The sequence below is a fragment of the Schistocerca serialis genome, chromosome 7, assembly GCF_023864345.2.
Source record: "Schistocerca serialis cubense isolate TAMUIC-IGC-003099 chromosome 7, iqSchSeri2.2, whole genome shotgun sequence".
In the NCBI taxonomy this organism is placed as follows: domain Eukaryota; kingdom Metazoa; phylum Arthropoda; class Insecta; order Orthoptera; family Acrididae; genus Schistocerca; species Schistocerca serialis.
Genome location: NC_064644.1, coordinates 268,970,364 through 268,995,379, shown reverse-complemented (window position 1 = coordinate 268,995,379; position 25,016 = coordinate 268,970,364). Strand labels below are relative to the sequence as shown.

The window sequence follows — 25,016 nt, the reverse complement described above, 5'->3', positions numbered from 1 at the left end:
TCAACACTAAAAAAACAGCTTCCATGAACTTTCACACAACACAAAATGCAAATTCCTCTCAGCCATTTGTCACTGTAAATAACCAGCCAATAGCTACCAACACTGTTTTCAAATTCCTGCGTCTGTGGGTTCAAGATAACCTGAAATGGAATACACATACAGGAAAGGTAAATGCCAGAATTAGTACTGGCAGTTATGCATTGAGTGTACTGAAATCATGTGCCAGCCTGAAAACATTAACCAACGTGTACTATGCTTACATACAAGCCCACCTAAAATATGGTGTGATATTCTGGGGAAATTCTCCAACTGCTCTGAGCACATTCAGAATCCAGAAGAGAGCAATGAGGATTATTACTGGGAGCAAACCCTGAGACTCTGGCAAACCCATCTTCAGAAAGTTGGAAATCCTTACACTGCCTTGCCTATACATTCTCGAGACTCTAAAATTTTTCAGAAACCACATAGTGCCAACTGACACCATAGTCATAAAAAATAATGAAATACATGAACACAGCACCAGGAAAAATGTAAATCTGCATGTTTTACATACAAACACACGGCTGTGTAAAAAGGTAGCTTTCCACATGGGCCTCCAACTGTTCAACAATCTTCCCACTAGTCCATCGAAGACAACATAAAATTTAGCAAAGCCGTGAAGGCATATTTCTTCTGTCACTGTTTTTACTCTGTATGTGAATACTTAGAACAGTAATCTTGCTATTTGTGTTAAATTGAAAACACTGAGCAATATAATACATTAGGATACCATAGGCCTATGTTAATATATGTTAACAATGTTAACTGATATTTTCTGACATCTGTAACACACTGTGTACCATCAGATCACATGGAATAAATTAAATAAAATAATAATAAGAGGCAATGAAAAATTGTTGAGTGACCTAAAAGAAGTGTGTGAGAAATTCATAGACCAATTTAGTAAGATGAGTAGGAAGGATGTGATTGACCCACCAAAGGTGCTACATCTCAGTAATGCCAGTAATTCATTCTTCTTGAGGTGTGTTACTGAATTGTAACCATTTCCAACTTAAAAGCAAATGCGTCTGGTGGGTGGGATGACATCTCAGAAAATTTCTGACAGAATGTAATAATGAATTAATACAGCCACTACAACATTCAATAAACAGCTCTTTCAGTCAGGGGTCACTTCCTGATTTGATTTGATTTGATTTATTTCGTGTTCCATAGGTCCAACTGTGTTGGATACACAAGGACGTGGAATGAGTCAGTTTTTTACAAATACAATCTGATAATCTTATAGCATATACAGAAATTTGAGTACATAATTATATAAAAATTTATACAGTAAATTCTTTGGGCAGCAATACAGAAAAAGAAAATACATATTTTCTTAGAATCATTAAAACACTACAGAAAACAGATACAGAGCACACACAGTTACAGAGCTCAGGTTAAATAAAATTCATAGTGGCATTATGTCAACTTGTATTATATAATATTAAAATATTACAATTTATTTAGTTAAAAATTCATCTAGACTGTAAAAGCTTTTTCTAGCAAAAATATTTTTAGAGCTTTCTTAAACTCACTATTGTTGTGAATCTTTGTCTTTATTTCGGGAGGAAGAGCATTGAAGAGTTTTGCTCCAGTGTAGTGGACACCCTTTTGTGCCAGGCTCAAATTTCTGAGTTCACTGTGTATGTCATTCTTCCTCTGTGTGTTATGCTCATGATAATTACTGTTTGGTTGAAATATATCTATATTTTTACAAACAAAACACATGAGAGAAAAAATATATTGGCATGCAGTTGTGTATATTTTAAGATTACGAAAACTATTTCTATAAGAGTCTCTTGGGCGCAATCCACATATAATTCTTAAAGCTCGCTTCTGTGCAATGAACACTTTCCTTGCTAATGGCTGGTTGCCCCAAAAAATAATTACGTACTCAATGAGACAATGAAAATAGCCATAATATGCCACTTTTGCAGTGTTAGGTTCAACACATGTAGTGACAACCCGTAAAGCATAGGTAGCAGAGCTAAGCCTCTTACAGAGATCAATAATATGTGAAGACCAGTTCATTTTCTTGTCAATGTGCACTCCAAGATATTTTATTGTTTCCGTTCTAACTATTGGTTGATTACCACATGTCACACTTATCTCTCTTTCTTTTTCTGTTTTTGTACAGAATTGAATAAAGCTGGTCTTGCTGGAATTTAATGAGAGACCATTCACCTTGAACCAATTAACCATATCTGAGAGTATGTGATTAATGAGTTCCTCAAGATTGTTGTCTGTTCTATTGTGGTATCATCAGCAAATAATGTAAATTTACACGGCAGGCTTGTACATGATGGTAGATCGTTTATAAAAATCAGGAATAATAGTGGCCCAAGAATTGAGCCCTGGGGCACTCCACATGTAATGGAACTCCATTCAGAATCTGAGGAAGTGTCACATACTCCACCCGAGCTATTCAACACAACTTTTTGTTTTCTGTCTTGGAGGTACGACTGTAGCCAATTGCCTGCAACACCACTTATTCCTACTAATTTTGCTTTTTGCAAGAGAATCTGGTGATCAACACAGTCAAATGCTTTGGATAAATCACAGAAGACACCAAGTGCTAGCATTTTTTCATTAAGAGTTTCTAGGACTTCATTTGCAAGTGCGTAGACTGCATCTTCTGTTGAACGGCCCTTTTGAAAGCCACACTGGCTCTTACTGAGAACTTCGTTCTTCATGAGATGATCAGTAATTCTTACATGTATTAGCTTTTCTAGAATTTTGGAGAAAGCTGTCAGCAAAGAGATAGGTCGATAGTTAGTTGGTTCATCTTTATCACCCTTTTTGTACAGGGGCTTCACAATGGCATTCTTAAGTCTACTGGGAACAACACCTTTCTGAACGGAAGCATTGAAAGTATGACAGAGAATGTCCCTTATCCACACACAAGAATATTTCAATAAATTATTAGATATATTATCAACCCCTGCAGAATTCGTACTTTTTAGAGACATGATGATTTTTTGAATTTCTTCTACAGTGACAGGATTAAGGTGCATTTCTGAAATTGTGTTTGAATATACGGCTTGACAAAGAGTTACAGCTTCATCAACATCGGGCTTGCAACCAATCTGTTGAGTTACTGATAGGAAGTGTTTATTAAAAATCTCAGCCACCGTTTTGGGGTTATCTACTAGGATACCTTCATATCTGATATTATTTATATCTTCTTTACTTGTTGTATCTCTTCCTGTTTCTTTTTTTACAATGCCCCAAATTGCTTTTATTTTATTATTTGAATTATCTATTTTCTTCTCATAATAAAGGGCTTTTGATTTCTGTATTAGTTTCTTCAAAATTTTACAGTATATTCTATAGTGTTCCCATTTTTCTACATCTTTACAGAATCTTATTGCAGCATAAGTTTCCCTTTTGGTTTTACATGACTGTTTTATACCTTTTGTAATCCAAGGCTTGCTTACAGAATTGGAAGCCCTGTTTCTGACCCATTTCTTGGGAAATATTTCTTCAAAAAGAGCACAGAATTCATTTATAAAACAGTTAAATTTAGTATCAACATCATCATGGCTATATACTAAAGACCAATCCATTTGCTGCAACCTGTGGTTGAAAGTTCCTTTCGCCTCTTCATTAATTACTCTTATGAATTTCCATCGAGGAAATTCTTTTTTGAACAGATTAACGTCACAAATAGTGAGAATTTGTCCATCATGATCTGAAAGCCCACTTATAACCTGCCTGACAATATAATTCTGATGTCTATTTACATCTAAAAAAAAATGTTGTCTATCATAGTTTGGCACTCGGATGTAATTCTTGTTGGGAAGTTTATTACTGATGTCAGATTGTGTAAGGTCATCACAATCTCAAAGTCTATTTTATTCTTATTTTCTGTCAAATAGTTTATATTGAAATCACCTAATACTACAATATCCTTCGCTTTTGAAAGTAACCGTGACAGTAGGAGTTCCATTGAATGCAGAAAAGTTTTTATGTCACCTGAAGGAGCCCTATAGACAGCCAACACTATTATTGGGTATAATTTAGTTGTTATTTCTGTGGCACATGCCTCAAATTGTTGTTCCACACAATATTTCTTAATATCTATAGCTGTGTATGCTACACTATCCTTAACATAAATTGCTACTCCACCTTTATCTTTACTTTCCCTACAGTAGTATGTTACTAAAGTATAACTTACTATAGATGGCAAGGCACATTTATCAGTAACATGGTGCTCAGTTAAGCACAAAATCTGGGCATTATTTATACTGTCCTTTTCACTAATGTTAATAAGGAGTTGATCTGTTTTGTTTAAGAGGCCCCTTATGTTTTGATGAAAGAACGAGATGCCTTCCTCTTGCTTTTTCATTCAATTAGTGCTGTTACCTGACTGAGAATCCATTGGAGTCTGCCTTGAGACAGGAGAGAGGAGACACCTGACACTACCTACTGTTGTCTCTTCTTTTTCTTCAGGCCCACACATAAAAAATCATTGAGATGAGAAGGAGGCTCAGCATTTCTTCTGTCCAACAGCCTTCTATTTGTTGCTGTTGATGGTGGTGCTGTTTCTGACACTTCAAATGTTGGTTCTACCACTACTGCTGTGTTTCCTTGTGAACTTGGAGTCTTCTCGTTTTTGTTATTTTCGTCTAAAATAATACTTGGCTGATGAGGAACAGTAGTTCTTTTGTTGTTGAAATCGATGTCCACTGTTCTTTCTGTTAAAATTTGGTCTTTTTTTACATGTTTTGCTGCTGCTGATGAAGTTTCTAATGAATTTTTTTGAAGCGTTTACATTATGGAGTCAGGCGATGGCAATGCAATTATTGTTTTGGTTTTGAATTTATTTTGATGGTTTTTTTTATTACCCTGGTTATCAGGCTTGTCAGATATTCTTTCCCCAAGCCATTCAGGTGAAGTCCGTGTTGCGTGTGGAATCTACGTCCAATACTGCTTATATCAACGCATTTCACGTTTTTAAAATGTCTGCAGATTTTTGCAAACTGACTGTTGGCACTTTCTATTTCCCTGTTAACACATGTCCATCTTACAAGGTCATAGCGATGCGGAATATTGACAAGTATTACGTTAGTGTGAGTGAGGTTCCTCAGACACTGTTTAATATCGCGCGTTGCACTCGCTGTTTCATTTTTGTAGACATCGTTTGCGCCTCCCATAAGTACAACGAAGTCTTTATCATGCAGATTTTTTGCCTCTGCGGATTCGGTCATTTTTTTAATTTCGCTAAGTGGGGCTCCCGGTTTCACTATACCACACGAAAATGTTTTAGTTGTTTCTTTTAGTTTACTCGGAAGTCCACGACCATGGGTGTCTGAAAACACAAACAGTTTCCTGTTATTGGAGTTCACAATTTGCGAATCATTTTGTATTGTTTTACTACACACTTCGACACAAATTTTGGTTGGCACATTTATATTGACCTCCTTCACAGTTGATTGCGTCAGTAAATTTTCTTCTCTTACCTTATTCCCCAAAGTGCCTTTTTGCTTTTCCCATCGTTCATGCGAACTGTAAGTTGCATTTTCACTATCGGCGATTGAAAGTACTTGAAATGTGTTTTCGTGCACAAAGCTTGCGTAACTTTCGCAGGTTTTCCGAATTTGCACTTTGGACTTGCTGTTCTTGCACTTTACATTAGACCACTTTTCCGTAACGGACGAACTATCTCGCACAAGTTTTAGCGTGTTCAGTTCACTATTTTCTTGTTGTACTTTCGAAATGTCCGTTTTCAAACTGCCGATTATGAACTGTAAGCTCATTATGCATTCATTCAGGCTTGTTAAAAGTCACTGAAATAAGCCTGGCACACAAAAAGGGAATAACTACCGATGTGCAAAATTATAGGCCTATTTCATTGACATTAGTACTCAGTAAGTTGTTTGAATGGCTACTTCTTGATCATAAGTCCACAAAATTCAAAACAAGTAAATTATGGTGATGATACCTCTTTCATAAGTGGGGGATTTACAAAACAATTAAATGTGCAAAATAATACAGAGAACATTAGCCTCCTCAAAGAATATCAGACCAAAAACAAGTTGGCACTAAATAAGGACAAGACAATTCTGATGGAGTTTCTGCTCAATTACAAATCAAGACAAGTGGATACTGAGCCAGAGTATTCAGTTGAAACACTTGATAAACATAAATTACTGGGTTGATGAACATCTTATATGGAAGGAGCATATGTGTAAAAAAATCTCCTGCTTAAACACCTTTGTAGCATAATAGTGCCACCTATCTTACAAATCTATTTTGGAATTATACACTCCCACCTATAATACGGTATCGAGATTCGGGGTGGGGCGCCAATGGTATACATGGATGGAGCTTACAGAGCACAGAAAAGAGCAATTAGGATAATAGCTAATATTAGTAAATGTCAGTCCTGTAGAGAATAATTAATTATGTATACCATAATAACAGCATATTTATTGTATGTTCTCAGGACTATACTGTTAGTAAAAGAAAATATGCAACACAGTATAATCAGTAGATAAATCCACAATCATAACACAAGAAAAAGAGAGGATTACCACATAAAATTTAGTAATAAAAGAGCAACAGATGATGGTCCATTTTCTGCTGGGAGAAATTTTTTATAACAGACTGTCAATTAATATAAGACTGTTAAATGGAAACACATTTAAGACAAAATTAAAGCAACTGTTAACTGCTAAATGTTTGTTCTCTATCAAGGATTTTAGTGATGTTATGTATATTTTATCTTTATTTCTAATCTCTTATTAATGTTCATACTTTATAAACAGACTATGTCCATGACTGTATCATTTAAGTGGATGAATTTGTCCACAGTACATCTTTGATAGTGCATCTACATCAACTGTGTGTGACATTTTCAGCAAATTTGTTAATTTTTTAGCAGATCTCTTCTGTATCATTTTCTCAAGTCACAAATCTGTTTGTTGGCAATCCCAGAAACTTGCTACTGTCAGCTTTTATTACCAAGTGTCACTAAGTCACGTATTTAGTTCACCTTAATTTGTTGTTCTCATTGCAAATATATCTCTGCAGGTTTGTTTTCTGTAACTTATAAATAGATTGTTTTCATTTAAGAATTCATTTATCCTTTGTATGTCCATGGTAGGTGTTGTTTCTAAATCATTTATTGAGCTACTACTTATAATGATGAATGTATCATCTGCATGAAAAATTAAATTTTCTTTTACTGATGCTGCCATATCATTCACATACAATATAAACATTAGTGTACCACATACTGGGACGTGTGCTAGCCCGTGCTTTACAACTTAAAAACCAAAGTAAATAGTATCCCCCACTTTGTTTACCTTGTATCTTAATTCTACACTTTGTTCTTTATTATCTAAAGATGATTTTGTTAGACGGGCTGCATTCCCCCTGAATACCATATTGACACAGCTTATCTAACCAAATAGCATGACCAGTCAAAAGCTTTTATGCTACAAACATTCTTTTGTTCTGTTAATGCTCTGATTAAGAGTTTCATGAAGATTGTTTTTGCTGTTTTTGTAGACTTTCCTTTCCTAAATCTGTGCTGTACTACATCCAGGACATTTTGTTTTTCTATTAATTTCATAACTGATGGGTGGAGCCTCATCCAACGTATGCCCATTGATCTCTGCTTCTGGTATCTGGAAGTCACTTTCATTGCAAAACTTTTTTCAGGCGACTGTCAACAGCAACAATATACTCGGAGAAATGCATGGTAACACACTTGCTGTCTTACAATATATTTATTTATTCACTACTGGTTTCAATTGTGGACCATCTTCGCAGTGGAAAAATATATACTGTGACAACTTCACGTGTCATACATGCTATTTAACCAGAAAAGTATACACCACTGTTGACCCAAAAATGTTAAAATTATACTTAATGCCATAATACTAGCTTAAACAAGCAGAAAACATTGAAAACAGGGAAACATGTAGCCTGTTGTGCCTGAGCTATGACAATGTGGTCTTACTGCAGCTGCATGTTTTCCTGTTCTCAATGTTTTCTGTTTGCTTAAGCCACTATTACAAGGTTAAGTATCATTTTAACATTTCCAGGTCAGCAATGGTACAGATTTTTCTGGTTAAATAGCGTGGATGACATGTGAAGTTGTCGCAATAGATATTTTTCCACTATGAAGATAGTCCATGATCAAAACCAGTAGTGAATAAATATAGTGTAAGACAGCACAGTGTGTTATCATGCATTCCTCCAAGTCATTTTTATTTGTTTGGAACTGGGTCTTATGAGTCTCTGTAAGCTTAAAGGTTATGTTGTTCATTGTGTATCAGTTGCTACCCTGTACCACTACTGTCCTGCCTTTGTCTGATGTAAATGGTTTTGGGCCCTTGATCTATATATTTGTGTCATCAGCAAACAGTTTTTGAAAAGTCCTCCAATGTCCTAGATAAGTCATTTATATAGATCAAGATCACAAATGGGTCAAAGCTCCAAACCTTCTCCACACTATATTTAATGAATGATTCCCTACTTTGAATTTAATCTTATTCTTGTCATCATTTGTCAATGTGACCCTCTGTTTACTCTTGTTAAGATGTGCCTCCATCAGTTCAAGGCAAAGGCCTTAAATGCTATAGTGTTTTAATTTACCAATCAGAATTTTATGATCTGCACAACCAAAGGTATGGCAAGATCACAGAAAAATGCTAACAGGGTAAGTTTTATTGTTTAGTATTATCTGACTTGGGTTTGTGAGGCCACATATTGTCTTCTCAGTAGAGAAATGTTTATCAAAGCCAAAGTGTGCAACTGTTGAGAGGTCAAAAATTTTTTAGAACATGGGAAGGGGGAAAATAAGCCTATAATTACTGGTCAGTGGCTTATCTCCTCTTTTGCATACTGAATACAGTACTGCATACTTCAGTCTTTCAGAAAATACAGAAAGGTAACTCAAGGGTGGCACTATGGAAGTCAGACAAGATTTTAAGAACTTTAGCTGAAGCACAAGCCAACAGCCATTCCTGTCAGATCACTGAAGTTAAGCACTGTTGGTCTTGGCTAGCACTTGGATGGGTCACCATCCGGGTCTGTCGAGTGCTGTTGGCAAGTGGGGAGCACTCAGCCCTTGTGAGGCCAATTGAGGAGCTATTTGACTGAAAAGTAGCAGCATCAGTAACAAAAACTGACAATGCCTGGGAAAGCGGTGTGCTGACCACAGCCGGCTACACCCAAGGACTGAGTATGACATAATGGCCGGTTGCTACCGTAGAGCCTTCAAGGCCTGTTCAGATGGTGTTTGTTTGTTTACTTGTTTTAGCTGAAACACTATCATAGTCAGAGGAGTTACTACTTTTTAATGGCCTAATGATTTTTGTGATCTCTCTAACAAATGAGTTGATAAAATTGATGTCTGGTAGTAGGGTATGCATTACCTGTCTAAGAGCCAATTGTATAAACATTGCTGACAGGAAACCAAATTTGACATTATATCAGAAATTGAACTTTGTTCAGGAATCAGCTCTATTGCATAACGCTGAACTTGGATCCACCAAAGCAGGTTCAGATTTGATCTTAGGTAGCATGAACATGCTTGGCAACACAGCTGAAATCGGCTACCAACATGATTATTGCACTTTGACTGCAGATATTTATCATAGATCATAGATATGCAGTATTTATTACTGAAGGTGTTGTGTCTAGAACCATGGGAGCAAGTAAACAGAAAAAGAAGCAATCGTCAAACTTCTCTCAATACAAGAAAGATTTGCTGCTGAAAATTGTATGGGGCCAGCCTCAAGATATAATTGAGAGAGGGGGGAAAAAGATAAGGTCACAGGCCAAGGTAAAGGTGTGGAGAGAAGTTGCTGTTGACTTTAATTCTCTCCTAAGTCAGATATGGGCAGCTCTGCAAGCTGTTGCTGTGTCTGCTTTAGATTAACAACCACTACTTGAAAGGTTCCTGTGGCAGTTCCTGGGCATAAAACCTTATGGTTAACAGCAACATGCACATTGCAGCCAGTGGTTGGTTTCTTTTAGTTGGTTTCCTCGGATAGGCTCTGAGCCCACTTTTCTCCAAATGAAACCTCTGCTTAGATGGCGCGTAACTCCAAGAGTGTGTTCACCCTTTCACGGCACGTGCAGCGAGCTCACTGGGTTTTGTCGTCGTCGTCCTCAGTGGACCCATCTGAATGCCCAGATATTTGTAAAGCAAATGAAAAGAAACTACATAATTCACATCACCTAGTATTGCTGCACACAGAATTTTGCCCCAACATTAGTTCAGAATGCTTGGAAAATGGAGAGTATGGTATCGTTTCAAAGGTACGGAATGGCATGGTAGTGTTGTTATAATTATCTTTATTACCAATAAAGTACAGAAAGTAGTAGCAAATGGAAAAAAATTCAAGAATTAACATGGGTTCAAATGTGATCTTGTGCAATAAAGTCCACAACGCAATGTCTGAGCAACTGAAATAAACGAAACAGGGTTATGTGGATAGTTTATTTCAAGACACTTGCATATGTGCTATTCACCAATGCATGTGGAATTGTCACACCAGTTTAAGGATGTGTTTGGTAGTTAAAAATTTAATACAAATTGCATAGTTACTGCTACTTGAGCAGGAAGAGAACATATATAAGTCATGTTGAATCGTTATTGGCTACTGTCAAAATTCCCAAACTCAACTAGTCATTGCAATTATTTCGAATTTTCCTTTCTTACTCTGCTGCTAAGTGTCTAGAAAATGAATACCATTTAACTAATCACATAAATTACAAGTCATCTCCCAAGATCTATTATGAGACTGAGCATTAAGTATACATGGTAGCCAGTAATTTCCTTTAACCTAATCCTCCAGGTAAAAAAAGGTATTTTGAGCACCAGTGGTATAGGAACAGTGTAGTCACATATTTACTTCCCTTTTTTTGTACTGATAACAACTTTTTTTATTGTTTAAATTGGTATCTGCTAAAACCAAAAGTGATGAATCGTAGTTCCACTACACATTAAGCTGACGATCAGAGCTGCTAATTTTCACTGGCCAAATGTGATCTGACTTCACGGCAATATATGATATAGAATTAATGTTTATATAACACAGATTGCCAACTTAAGCTTGATCTGAGATCATTTTCTGTCTCAATATAAGGTTAAATGCTTTATACAATCAGCCCTAAGTAAGTTTAGTGGATCTGCTTGGGCGGGTTACTGTTAGTAAGTCTTCATTGAATTTAGTAGCTAATGACTTGAATTTTATAATATCTGTCTCACTGCTGTTGTCATCTGGAAGTTCAACATCATTTGCTTTGCCTTGCTCTTGGAATTTTGAACTTTTTATGCACAGAGGATGTTTTTGACTTTGTGGTAACACGCTGAAAAATAATGCAATGCTGCTTGCAATGCATTTTGAAGGCTTGGTTACAGCTAGTTCTCTGCATTAAACAACGTTCTCTCTTTGTAATACACAATATTTTGATCCCAGATGTTTGCTTGTCTTTTTTTCAGCTTCCACTGTGAACTTCATTGACCATTTATAAAGGAATCCTGGATCCATTATGTTTAACGAATATTTTAAGGAAACAATGAAATTTCTTATCTACTTTGAGTCCTTGGTAAACTTCTTTCCATTTTTCATTTTGTACATTCTCTCTAAATAATGAAACTGAGAACGTTTTTTCAACTCAGTGAAATTTTATTTTTCCTTATTATTTAACCCTTTCACTGGTGTGAAAATGTATACATGTCCTGCTTCATCATTTCTCAGTGGTTGCAGCCAAGTATACACACACCGCTTGGATTTTCCTACAGTGCTAATGATGTCTGTATGCATCCTGAGTTGCCAACTTCTCATTGCTGCGGATGAGTTATTCCATATCTCGGTGAACAGAAAAGTTTCAAGTATTTATCACACAACATATGGCCTCTTTCCATGCTATCATTTGCAAAACACCTTATTTTGATATCTTGAACTGTTTATGAAATATGACACTTGTTCTGACCACTTAGTTCCTAATTTGCAAGAACAGAAATGGGTGCATTGCACGCAACCGTAAATCATATGTATAAATCAGTAACTTGAGAATGAAATGAGATAGCATTCTGCTCTCAATTTTAACTAAAATTTCAATATCTTAACCACATTTCATATACTGCAATCTATGAGCTAAAATCAACCGATTGCAAAGTTCACACAATGTGTTTTTACCTTTGAAAACTCTTTAAAATTGTTTACAATGTTTTACTTCATTTGATGCAGTGCAGCAACTATGATATATACAGAATGAAATTCGGACTTTTACTGACTGAAGATATGAGAATGTAAGAAATGCAAAAATTTAATTTTTTCAGCAAATAGTTTTCTTAAAACTGGATGATAAGTATTTCATACCAGCTGTCAAGCTCACATGGAGTGAACTGGCCACGAGTGTAGAAGTGTGTGATTCTAACTTGAGAAATAGTTATAGTTATGCTTTTAAAAAGCGAGTTTGTAAGAATTGTAACACTGAAATATCAATGCTAAAAGAATGAATTGCTAGCTTACAATTCATAGTCAGTTCCTTAAGAAGCGATATTGACTCACTCAAGAAAGAAAATCGGGATCTACGATCGAAGCCAACACTAAGTGAAGTGATGCAAGATAAAAGTAATATATCGTCCGAGTGGGTAAAAGTGTCATACAAAAATAGTGTTCCAACTACAAAAAGAACAACAGTCTGCTAAAACAGTCACATTTTCGGAAAAAAACAAATATCATGTTTTGCAAACAAGTGACTGTGATAACGACTCTCCAAATGATCGTGAACTTGAAAAAGGCAGTGAACTGAAAATGAATAGCGTTTTTTCAAATAATGTCAACAACAAACACAGATCATCAGGGAAAAAGAGTAATGTACTATTACTAACACACAGTCATGGCAGAAATCTATCCAGCATGCTGCGTGAGAAAAATCGCGACGTAGCAGTGACTAGTGTAGTGAAAACCCGGAGCGGGATGTAAAAATGTTGTAGACATTAACTCCCAGACAAAATTAATGCAAGAAAATGACTTTATCGTCTGTATAATGGGTTCAAATGATGTGGCAAAAAATGAAGCAGAGGTTTGCGTGAAAACGCTGCAGAATTTTTTACAAGCTAATAAATGCAGAAACACAGTAGTTGCCGCACTTCCTCATAGGCATGATCTGATTTATAGTTCATGTGTAAACAAAGAAATTCGGAAAACAAACATTAAAATAAGAAAACTGTGTTCTCAATACGCTAAGTGCGATGTACTGGATATAAGCAAGCTGCATCGAAATCTGCACACGAAGCATGGAATGCATTTGAACTATGAAGGGAAGAGGTTTGTTTGTGATCGTGTTAGTGTAATAATTAAAGAAAGACTTGTAAGGGATAGAACAATCTATCAGCTTCCTGAACATCCTTCCAACAACAGTGAGGAAAACACAATAAACATGAAAGAAGAACGAAAATACAACACTGCTGACATTCCTAATTTAAACTAGAGGTATGTGATGCTGTAAATATGATTCCCAATTACCAAACCATGAATACGCCCGAACTAAAAATTTATCACCATAATGAGCAACCCGGTGTAATAATATCGATGAAATTAACGTACTATTAACGCATGAACTTAATGATATCTCAGTATTATGCATTTCTGAGCACTGGCTTAACCCAGAATTAATCCAGAATACGAAAATAAAAAAAATTGTCTTGGCTGCTTACTACTGCAGGAAAAACAGCAAGCAGGGTGGGGTAGCAATTTACACAAAGGATAATGTAGATTTTATTACACTACCTGACTTAACTAGGGCAAATGTCGAAAAGGATTATGAAATTGCAGCTATAAAAATTACTCAGTTCAACCACTGCTACAGTTTACCGATCACTATCCGGGAATTTTGAACTTTTCTTAAACAAAATGGAATCATTGCTAAATAAAGTAAATAAAATAGATTGTGAATTGATAATCTGTGGTGACTTCAATATTGACTTCCTCAAGAATAGTGGAAGTAGGGAGACCATTTTGAACCTTGCAACGCCCTACAATTTAAAGGCTGAAGTAAAAGCAGCTACCTGAGTATCAGAAATTTGCCAAACAGCTCTTGATCAGTTTCTAGTCAAGAAGAGTTTACACAACACCTCACTAAAAATTTTCAATGCAGGTTTTAGTGATCACCTTGCTCAAATATTAAGCATAAAAGTACAAGGCAGTATTATAAACAACATGTCTTTCAGAACACCATACCGAAGTTATAATCAGCATAATGTAAACTACTTAACAACTTATTACAGAAAGAAAAATGGCTAGGGGTGTACAAAATGAACGATACAAATGAAAAATTCAACACTTTCATTGATACATTAACCCATTTCTTTGAACTTGCATTCCCACTGAAAACATTAACCATATGGGGGAACTCTAGAACAAACAGCTGGATCACAAAGGGAATAATGGTTTCATGCCAGAAGAAAAGACTACTTCATGAAATATGTAACTCAAAAAATTCCTCACCTGTAGTACGCGCATACTATAAAAATACTCCAAAATATTAAGTAATAAAAGCAGCAAAAATAATGCATAATGATGAAATCTTTTATAATTCAGCTAATAAATCAAAGGCTATGTGGAGTGTTGTAAAATAAGAATGTGGAGAATACAGACAACCTTGCAAAAATATAACACAATCACATAAAAATAAAAAAGTAACAAACCCCTTAGAAGTAGCCAAAACATTTAACAACTTTTTCACAGGTGTTGCTGATAATATGTTACAATCAAACTTTAAGAGCACCCAGGCAAATGAATATAAAATAAGTGCATGTAGAGGATCAATGTACATCTGTTCTGTTTCACAAGATGAAGTAGCTAAAGCAATAAAATGACTAAAAAATTCCAAATTGGCAGGTATTGATGGTATACCTGCAACAATGTTAAAGAAGAGCGCATCACACCTAAAAGAAGTACTCACACACTTATACAACTGCTCACTTCAGGCAGGCACTTTCCCCAATGTATTGAAAACATCAAAAGTTATTCCTGTACATAAAAAAGGGGATAAAGACAATGTAAATAACTACAGACCCATCACAATTTCCTCCTGCATCTCTAAAGTACTGGAAAAAGTTATGTATGAGAAACTTACGAAATTTATAAATAAGAACAGCATCCTAAGTAATGAACAACATGGATTCAGAAATAAGAGGTCAACGACAACTGCTGTCTATGAGTGCATCAATTCCATCCTAAACCTGATGGACCTTTTGACATGGTGGACCATAAAATCCTGCTATCAAAGCTAGAAAGATATGGTATTCGAGGTCTGTCCAACAAGTGGATCAGTTCCTTCCTGACTAATCATATGCAGGCAGTGTGCATCAAGCACACAAATATTGAACTAAAAACTGTATCCATCACTTATCTGACTATAAACAAATTAAATGTGGTGTACCCCAAGAATCAGTATTGGGACCCCTTCTGTTTCTTCTGTACATAAATGATCTAAGCTTAAATGTTGATGCACACAAAACAATCATATTTGCAGATGACCCCAAGATTCTACTAAAAGGAGACAACAATGAACAGTTACAGCAGACAGTAAACACGGTCACGAAACAACTTAGCAGCTGGGCACAGAGTAATCAGCTTGTTATAAACAGTAAGAAAACCATTGCTCTAAAATTCCACAATGTTCCTAACAAGGACATGTTTATCCCATCAGTCTCTATCAATGACGAACATGTTGATAACAATACTGAAACCAAATTCTTAGGACTTTGGCTGCAGAGTAACATCAGATGGAATAAGCATATTAAATATCTCAATGCAGAACTGAGCAAAACATGTTACCTTCTTTGTTCATTAAAATCATGCTGTAGTGAGAAAACAGTATTGAATGCATATCATGCATACTTTCATTCTCATCTTAGATATGGGGTCACCTTCTGGGGAAACTCTAAAACAGCTAATAGCACTTTTAAACTACAAAAAAGGGCCATTAGAATCTTGTTTGGGTGCAAGCCTAGAGACTCTTGTAAACCCCTGTTTAAGAAATCTGGTATTCCTCCATTACCATGTGTATACATTATGGAAACCCATTTGTTCTTTAAATTAAATGTAATAGGCAAGGACCGGAGACCGCAAAAAAAACTGTGATATACATGAGCACTTTACCAGAATAAAGTCATATTTACAGCATCACTGCTTTTACTTCATTGAAGAATATTTAAATTTATGAAATGTGTTATATAAATACTTACGTGTAAAGTGTATTATTGTAACCTTAAATATGTATGCCTTGAAATGACTTTCAGCCTGTATATTTATAACTTGACTTGTCCAATGTCTTACGCATAAGCTGCTATGTAGACAACAGGACCAATAAAAAATACAATACAAGCATCCGTTGGATTTAAAAATCAATTACTGAAGATATCATTCTGCTCTCAATTTTAAAGAAAACTTCAATACCTTGTCTACATTCACACATTGCCATGAGCTAAAATCAACCACACATAATGTGTTTTTACATCTGCAAACTCTTTAAAATAGGGTTCAAAGCTTTACTTAATTTGATGCAGCACAGTAACTATGATGAATAATGAAAAGAAATTCAGGTATTTATCAAGTGAAGATATCAGACCGTAACACACGCAAAAATCAATTTTTTTTTAGTGAATAGTTTTCTTACAATCAGATGATAAGCATTTCATAGTATCTGGGATGCTACTGTTCAGCACAGGTATCAGCATTTGGTGAGCAGTACAGCCACAACAAAGCAGTGCTTAGCACAGAATGCAGAAAGCATGTCTGTAGCTGTGAACGGGTTAAACCTGATTGATGAGGATGTCTTACTGCTGCCATTTGACTTTCAGTATCAGCTAAACCAATTCTTATGGGACTAACATCTATTTCATTCAAGACAATTGGATTCTGATATATACTGGTGACTGTTGCACTTTGTCCTTCTGCTCCTGTCAGATCAAAACTGGACATCAATAACTCTAACTGCCTTCAATCAGAACAATCTGAGATGAAATATATATACTGAAATCTCCTAATACATACAGTTCCCAGTTACTTCTGCCACATGTTATTAGCATTTCCTCTAACTAATTACTGTTGTTCAAAACATTTTGTTGGGGAATAAAATTTATTGTTATAACTGTACTTGTAGTTATTTGGCAACTACGTATCTTGGAAACTTTTAATGGAGAAACAAGAAATAACAGCTTGGACAGCTAATAATCACAATATGTTTCAACTTTTCCATCAATATATAAGTCACTTGTTAAATAACAAAACTGAGCTGCTATCAATAAATGACACTGAAAGTTCTAATCTACAGATATCCTATGCATAACAGAATGTCATCTGCAAACCACATAAACTGAACAGATACACCTAGATGGATACAGGCTTGGTATATTTTACTGTAAGTGTAATTTGGGAGAAGTGGTAGTCATTATATACAAAAAATGATGAATCTAGTGCAAGGCCATAGATCTAAGTCAATAATGCATTAAACAGCGATTTGAGTGCAGTACTTCAGTAACAGAAAAGCTCACTTACAAGACAGTAAATGCAAAGTATTTCTGTTCCAGTACCCTTGATCTGAATCTGAATGATTAGGCCACTGTATTTCTGACACCCTACATCATATCTTCCAAAGTAGAGATTGTTCATAAAGAAGAAAAGTATGAACTGAACACTCATCAGCGTCATGGTCATGACAAAAGTAGGACAAACATTTTTTGAAAAGGAAGAGAGAGGTAACTTGCAATGGCCTTTTTAAAGTAATCACCTCATCATTCACTTCTAATCAGTTAGGGATACCACATAAATTTAAATAAAATGAGCTGGATACAGATTTACAATCTGCTCCTTCCAAATGCCAGTCCACCTTGCTTGATTTGGAGCAGACAAAACCTCTCCTCCCAAACCACTGCCTGTGTATGTTACCTTTTTCTCTAAATTTTTCTTCATTCTGACAACTAAAGAATTTCAGTTTTGAAGTCTTTATTTGAAACTATGTTTTCCATAATTATGTACTTGGAACCACTGCTATAAATTTTACTGTTCCCCAAAGGTACTACAGGTATTCCTCCTTAACTTTAAATACTCTTTGCAGCCTTCTGTTGCTTTAATTTTAACTATACATACATATGTCTGCTGGGGAAAAGAAGTGTTGCATGACAAGGAGGCAGATGCAACCGTAGCAGTTGCAAGAAGCCTTAGAGATAAAGCTTAAGCGAAGACAATAAACATAAAAACCACTTTCTATAACAAGTGCATGAAATGTATGATAGATTTCACTTTGTACTTTGTACAACATTCACAGTACATCTGGCAAAAAATAAATAAAAAGTGTCCAACCTTACCTGTTGCTGCGATATATTTTTCGCAGCTTATGATCTAGCTTTTGTTCATGTTCTTTCAGTTCTGACTCAGAAGAGAACTGTACTTTGCATAAGAAGCAATCTAGTTCTTTAATATCAGGTGCAATTTCTATCTTGGCCTTGAAAGCAAACTGTTGCTGCACAAGTTTCTGAAGTTTTGGCTTTGCCAAATTGGCATCAGGATGCTTCTGCAGCACTTCTAAGTAAACAGAAACAAAAGAAAACTGATACAGTTATTTCTGACAATGTACCAATCATAAAACACAAATCACTGCGATCACTTTATTTATTCAGTATTTCTTTCTTTTATTTTGTCAAGAGCTGCATGGATTATAATATTTGCATCAATACTACAATACTTCACCATCTTTTATGATGGCATAGGAACAGAAACAATGCAATATTTCAAAGATTTGTTCTATACCCACAATAAGTCATAATTAAATAAGCAAAGACATGAAATATTATTCTCTGTAGCAAGCAAGACTGCCCTCCAATCCTTGAACAATTCATTAAATTCGAACTGCAGAGAATATTAACCTGCATCCTACATAATCTGTAGTACTTTAAATTCTAGCAATGCATGCATAACAAGTTGGTGTATTTTGTACATCATGTCATGATGTACTAAAAGATATGAAATTAAAATCTTATCATGTGAGTGTGGTGCAAGAGTCAATTTACTTGGACTCCTTGCTTTACTTCATGTCAGATGCGGCCTGGTTTCTCCTTTGTCAAGTTACGTAAACTTACAGAATTGCAGACACTAGTCACAGGACAACCCACATTTTCTGCATGAAAAACCTCTCCACTCAAAGAAGATAAGTGTTTGGTGTGTGTTGTCTGGCATCCGCATTATTGGTCTCATATTTTTCAATTACACCTTAAACAGTGCCTGATTTCTACAGATCTTTGACTCTTTCTATGCACAACTAACAGATGCAGAGAAGCTGTATGTAGTATGTCAACAAGATGGAGCAACTGCTCACACATCCAACCAAAGTATGGCCCACATCACCATGTTGCCAGAAGACAGACTTCTCAGTAGATGCCTCTGGCCCCCAAGGGCCCGGGCTACACATTGTGTGATTTTTATTTATGGTGTGCACTAAAAAGCAAAGTGTATGCTGACAATACTCAAAAAATAAATGATCTTAAACAGAATATTACTAGAGAAACTGATAACATCATGCCTGCAGAATTACAGTGTGTCACTGGTAACATCATCACATGAAGTCAGTGATGCCTGGATGACCATGGTCACAACTTCCAGCATATCTTATAAGAAGCTAACTGCATGTTTTTTAATGTTATTAGTATCCATTCTTTTTAGTTAGTTTGTTGTTACTTGAATCTCTGGTCTGGCATACTGGTTTTATGTGGGACACCGTGTATTTTACACTAATGCATGTCCCTATTTTTCTAATGTACAAAATTAATGCCACAGAACCGATCAATTTAACTCCTTTGACAATTATTTTTGATCTAAGAGAGTCTTTGGATGTAAGTTGAATCCATGTGGGACAGTCTGTCTTTTGTCTCTGTGTCTCTGTATGCACTAAATCTTGATTGTGGTGCCTGTTGGTAAATTTTGTCTCTTTTTTCTAAAACAATGTTGCGCATTAAAGATATGAATCTGATTTGAAGAACTACGTGATGAGAAGTTTAAAAAGTATTGCGTTTGTATTCAAGAAAAACACCAAATAAATCAGCAATAGTGAAAGAAAATTACTGTTTCAATCATATGAAAGATCTGATAACAGAATTTTTAGCCCCTAGGCACTGAAGCCATCAAACAGCAGATAAATGCAGATCAAAGTTTTATATAAACTAGGATTTCACTGAACTATTTTTATCTTGCAAAAATATGATGATGTGATAAAATGCAAGATGGATATTTATATCATTACTGTCAGAGAACCATTGTGGAAGGTCCACTCTTAAACCAAAATATACAGCCCGAATCTGATACCCCATTCTGAGATAAAACCAAATGCACAATTTAAAGAAGTCATGTATGGCAAGATCACAAATTTCACAACAGACAACTGTTTGACTGTCATGGAAAGAGCAAATAATACACTGGAACAATAAAATATATCAAATTAATAACCGTTTGGTTAATGCAACGCTGAAACAAAACCTTGTCAGAATTCTAAATTCAGACATGTTCTTCAGACTTAGTGATTAGACAAAACACAGTTTGCACATGGTAACTAAGTGAAGAGAAATGGTATAAACATTTACAGTGCAAAATGAAGTCAAACTACTTTCAGTTACCTGACACTGAAACAGTCAAAGAAGAACAAAAAGTTCAACAGCCATGTGAAATAAATGAAATGAAATCTGCATATCCAAAATCCAAACAAGATTATGAAGACAAAACTAACATTAGAATTAACAACTGAAAAAGTAAAAGTAATGAAAACAGCCCCAACATCAGCATTAACTACTAGAGAAGTGATGAAAACAGCCTCAACATCAGCAGCAGCTAGGGGAGAAAGACACAGGGGAACTCCCAAACAAAATGTGTGTGTGTGTGTGTGTGTGTGTGTGTGTGTGTGTGCTTTTTTTGTGGAAAAACACTCAGCTAAAAGCACCAAAACCACAAACCCAAGGAGGGAGAACCACAATCCTGCAGTTTTTCACACCCAGAAAAGAACAAAGTGGCAAGTAAGAATCTCCCCTTGCCTGGCAACTCAGTGGAATATTGTTGACAACCTGCATGGAGTATGAAGACTTAAGCTCCAGAAGAAGGAGAGAGCCAACTCAGCACCACACACAACCAGGTCTCCACACAAAGGAGCAGCAAAAGCAAGTAAGCCCCAAATTTCAGAACTGAGTGCTGATCTTGCAGTGTTTCACCAGAATGTGCAGTCACTAATGGATAAAACTGATGAATTCCAAATACTGCAGGGAAATGAACTTAAAAATATTTCAATCCTGTGTTTAACATAACACTGGCTGCAGGCAGACACACTGAAAATGCTATATCTTCCAGACTTCATACTAGGCAAACACTTCTGAAGGAAAACAAAAAGATATGGTGGCAGCTGTATCTACGTTAAAAATGATATTACATTTGTGCCCATTCAGTTCCCAGATGTTCCCAGAGAAAAAGATCTGCAAATATTAGATCTTGAACTATTAAATGAAAATATAGACATAATTTGATTATACAGGAACCCTGATAAGTGACATGAACACTTTACTACAAAATGTAGACTATCTCCTTTTTAAGTTATCGAAACAGAACAGATGTCTGATTACTTGTGGTGACTTTATTATTGATTTTTGTGGGGCATCTAAACAAGAAACTGACATACTCAACCTCCTCTTGACATTTAACCCAAAACCTACAACAGAAACAGCAACATGTGCAACAAAGACTTCAACCACAACAATGGACCAAATATTTCATATTGTACCTATAAAATATAACATACCAAGTTTCACCACAAGTTTTGGAGATCACATTGCAGAATTATTAGTAAAAATATTATGTTGGTGCATAAGTTCACAGCGTTTTTCTATAAGTTTAAAAAACACAGCAGATACACAAAACAAAGACTTTTAGTCATCAATAATATATTATACTTCACTATTTACAACAGTCTGCCAATACTGGGGTAACTTTTTGATTCTGTGAGTGTAGAAATCACTTGTTTTTGAGGCAAAGAACTTGTCAAGCCATGTTCGGAGTGCATTTTCATCTGGAAAAGAAGTTTCTTGAAGGTTGTTTGATAGAGGACAGACACAGGTGAAAATCTGAGGGAATAAGATCAGGTGAATAAGGTGGGTGTGGAATGACTTCCCAACTGAACAACCCTGTGTAGTGTTTTTTGCAGTCTAGCAGAATGTGGGCAGATATTATTGTGGAGTAGCATCACTACACATAGTCTCCCTGGTCATTGTTCTTGGATTGCATCTGCAAGACATCACGGTTGTTAACAATAAATATCAGCAATGATGGTTACAACTAAGGGAAGGAATTCGCAGTACACCGCACTGTTGCTGTCTCACCAGATGCATAACGCTATCTCTTGTGGATGTGTGCAGATCTTTGTACGGGAAGTTACTGCCTTTTTGGCCTCAACCATTCCTTTCTTTTCCTTATGTTAGCATAAAGCTGCATTCATTATCTCCAAATCACAAAATGATAATATGATAATATGTAAACTCAAACAGCAACAGTGAACTACAAATAAAAAATGACAAACAATAAATAAACCCACAGCAACCAGAATGCCAACATGCAAAACAAAAACACTATGACGTAATGCACGAATCTAATTCATCACCATCTACTTTCTGACAAATCATTAGTAACTACAGCTAGGAACTTCAGTGTACAAATCATAAAAAAACTTATTCACTACTTAACTAAAGGACCAAGGGAGGTAGTATACAGCTGTAGCAACATTAAAAAAAATTGATATATTCTTAAGCATCTTCCAGTATTATTCTGGGCTGTGCCTTCCACTCAGGTAAAGGAAAATAATGAGAAATAATACAAAAAGTAGTTGGATCACTCCACACATACAAGTTCCACTGAAGGAAAAAAAAGATTTTTCTACGTCATAGATAAGCAAACCGAAACACCTTCAGAATTTGATGCTTATGTTAAAAGATAAAAAAGATCTAAAATAAATTTATCAGAAGGTTGAAAAAACTAACAAATGACAGCAACATGGGAAAAGCTACAAATGAAATGAAAGCAATGTGGCCCATTGTCAGTAGAGAAATTGGCAAAACATAGGAAAAGATTGTAACATCAATCTGCTTGAAAATGGAGACAAAATTACTGGCCCAAGCAGAGTAGCTTACGTGTTTAATGTATATTTCACAGACACAACAAATAATCTGATACAAAAATAGCAAACAACAACTTATGGAAACAGAGATGAGGTAAAAATGTATTTATATGAGAAACAATCGTTTTGTTTCCAAGAGATGAAAAGGAAATACCTAATAATATAAAGGTATGAATATAATAGAGGGAAACATTCCACATGGGAAAAATATATCTAAAAACAAAGATGATGAGACTTACCAAACAAAAGCGCTGGCACGTCGATAGACACACAAACAAACACAAACATACACACAAAATTCAAGCTTTCGCAACAAACGGTTGCTTCGTCAGGAAAGAGGGAAGGAGAGGGAAAGACGAAAGGATGTGGGTTTTAAGGGAGAGGGTAAGGAGTCATTCCAATCCCGGGAGCGGAAAGACTTACCTCAGGGGGAAAAAAGGACAGGTATACACTCGCGCACACACACACACACATATCCATCCGCATATACACAGACACAAGCAGACATTTGTAAAGGCAAAGAGTTTGAACTCTTTTATTTACAAATTCATTAATTGCATAAATTGCACTTTTGTAAGTGCATAAATTGTACTTTTCTCTTTTTTTAAGCCTAATCGATTTTTTAAAATTACATTAAATTTATGACAGAAATTTTGAATTTGGATTGAGACTATCATTTCAAATATTTTAGAAAACAGAGGACGAAGGGAAATGGGATGGTAATTTCCCATATATTTTTTAGAACCTTTTACAAATAATGGTTTCACTTCCACATATTTTAGAAAGTCTGGAAAGTGATTGATTAATTGTTTCAGACAGTGGGTGTGCTATTATATTTGAAGCTGCTTTGATGACTTTCACATGTATTTCATCCCATCCCACAAAATTATTATTTTTATGTTTAATATAGTTTTTTCTACATCTTTTACTGTTACTATGTCAAATTTAATTAGACTCTCATTCTTCCTCCGACTTGACCCAAACAAATGTTCAGTATCTTGATAGGAGTCTAAATCTACATCAACATCAGATTTCGCTACCATTATAAAGTATTTATTAAAAGTTTCTGGTATCTGAGCATGATTTACAATTATTTTGTTTTGCAATTTTATTTTAGAAATTTCCTTGCTGGTAAAACTGATTCAAATTCAGATTTGGCAACTGTCCATATTGGCTTGGATTTCTTTCTGTGCTCTTTGATAAATTTAGTATTTACCATTTCCTTTGCTGCTTTTACAACTTCCTTCAATTTTCTATAATTATTAAAGTAATTCAACAAGCAAAGCAGAGTGATATGAGATGCCTAGGTCTAAAGAGAATATGGTAGTGTCATTAAATATATAATTTGTTAAAACATTGTCTATACATGTTGCAGTTCACTCATTTACTTTGGTGAACTCAGTGACATTTAGTCAAAAGCCATATTCTTGAATTAAGTCAATAAACTTAGTAGACAAGTTTGTTTCACTTGCCGTATCATTGTAAGACCTGCAAGAATCACATTTTTTTTTCATCTTTCCTTTGGTGAGTTTATGTAGGAGACACTGGAATTTCTCTAAAAATATTTTAATTGCATCACTATCTGGAATTCTATAGATAATAATAATATTACGTTGTTCTAGCTCTACTCAGCAACTTTCAAACATATGTTCTTCATTAAGTAAATTAAAATTGTCTCTTTCTTTATATTCTAATGAGTTTTTAACTAGTCTACAGGAGCCACCACGGATTCTGTTTTCCTACAAAAGCTGTTATCTACTGTAAAGTTTCCTAATTTGTTTAAAACTGTGATTGAATCT

The 25,016-nt window shown here is 35.4% G+C and overlaps 1 protein-coding gene across 1 annotated transcript in view; it reads right to left on the bottom strand.

Annotated features, from left to right (window-relative positions):
- The window catches only part of LOC126412661 (putative helicase MOV-10), a 305,211-nt gene that overhangs the window by 203,861 nt on the left and 76,334 nt on the right, over window positions 1-25,016 (bottom strand). The window contains exon 3 of the mRNA XM_050082363.1: window positions 18,386-18,602. Coding sequence (XP_049938320.1) covers window positions 18,386-18,602 — 217 coding nt within the window. The remainder of the gene's footprint in view (window positions 1-18,385; window positions 18,603-25,016) is intronic.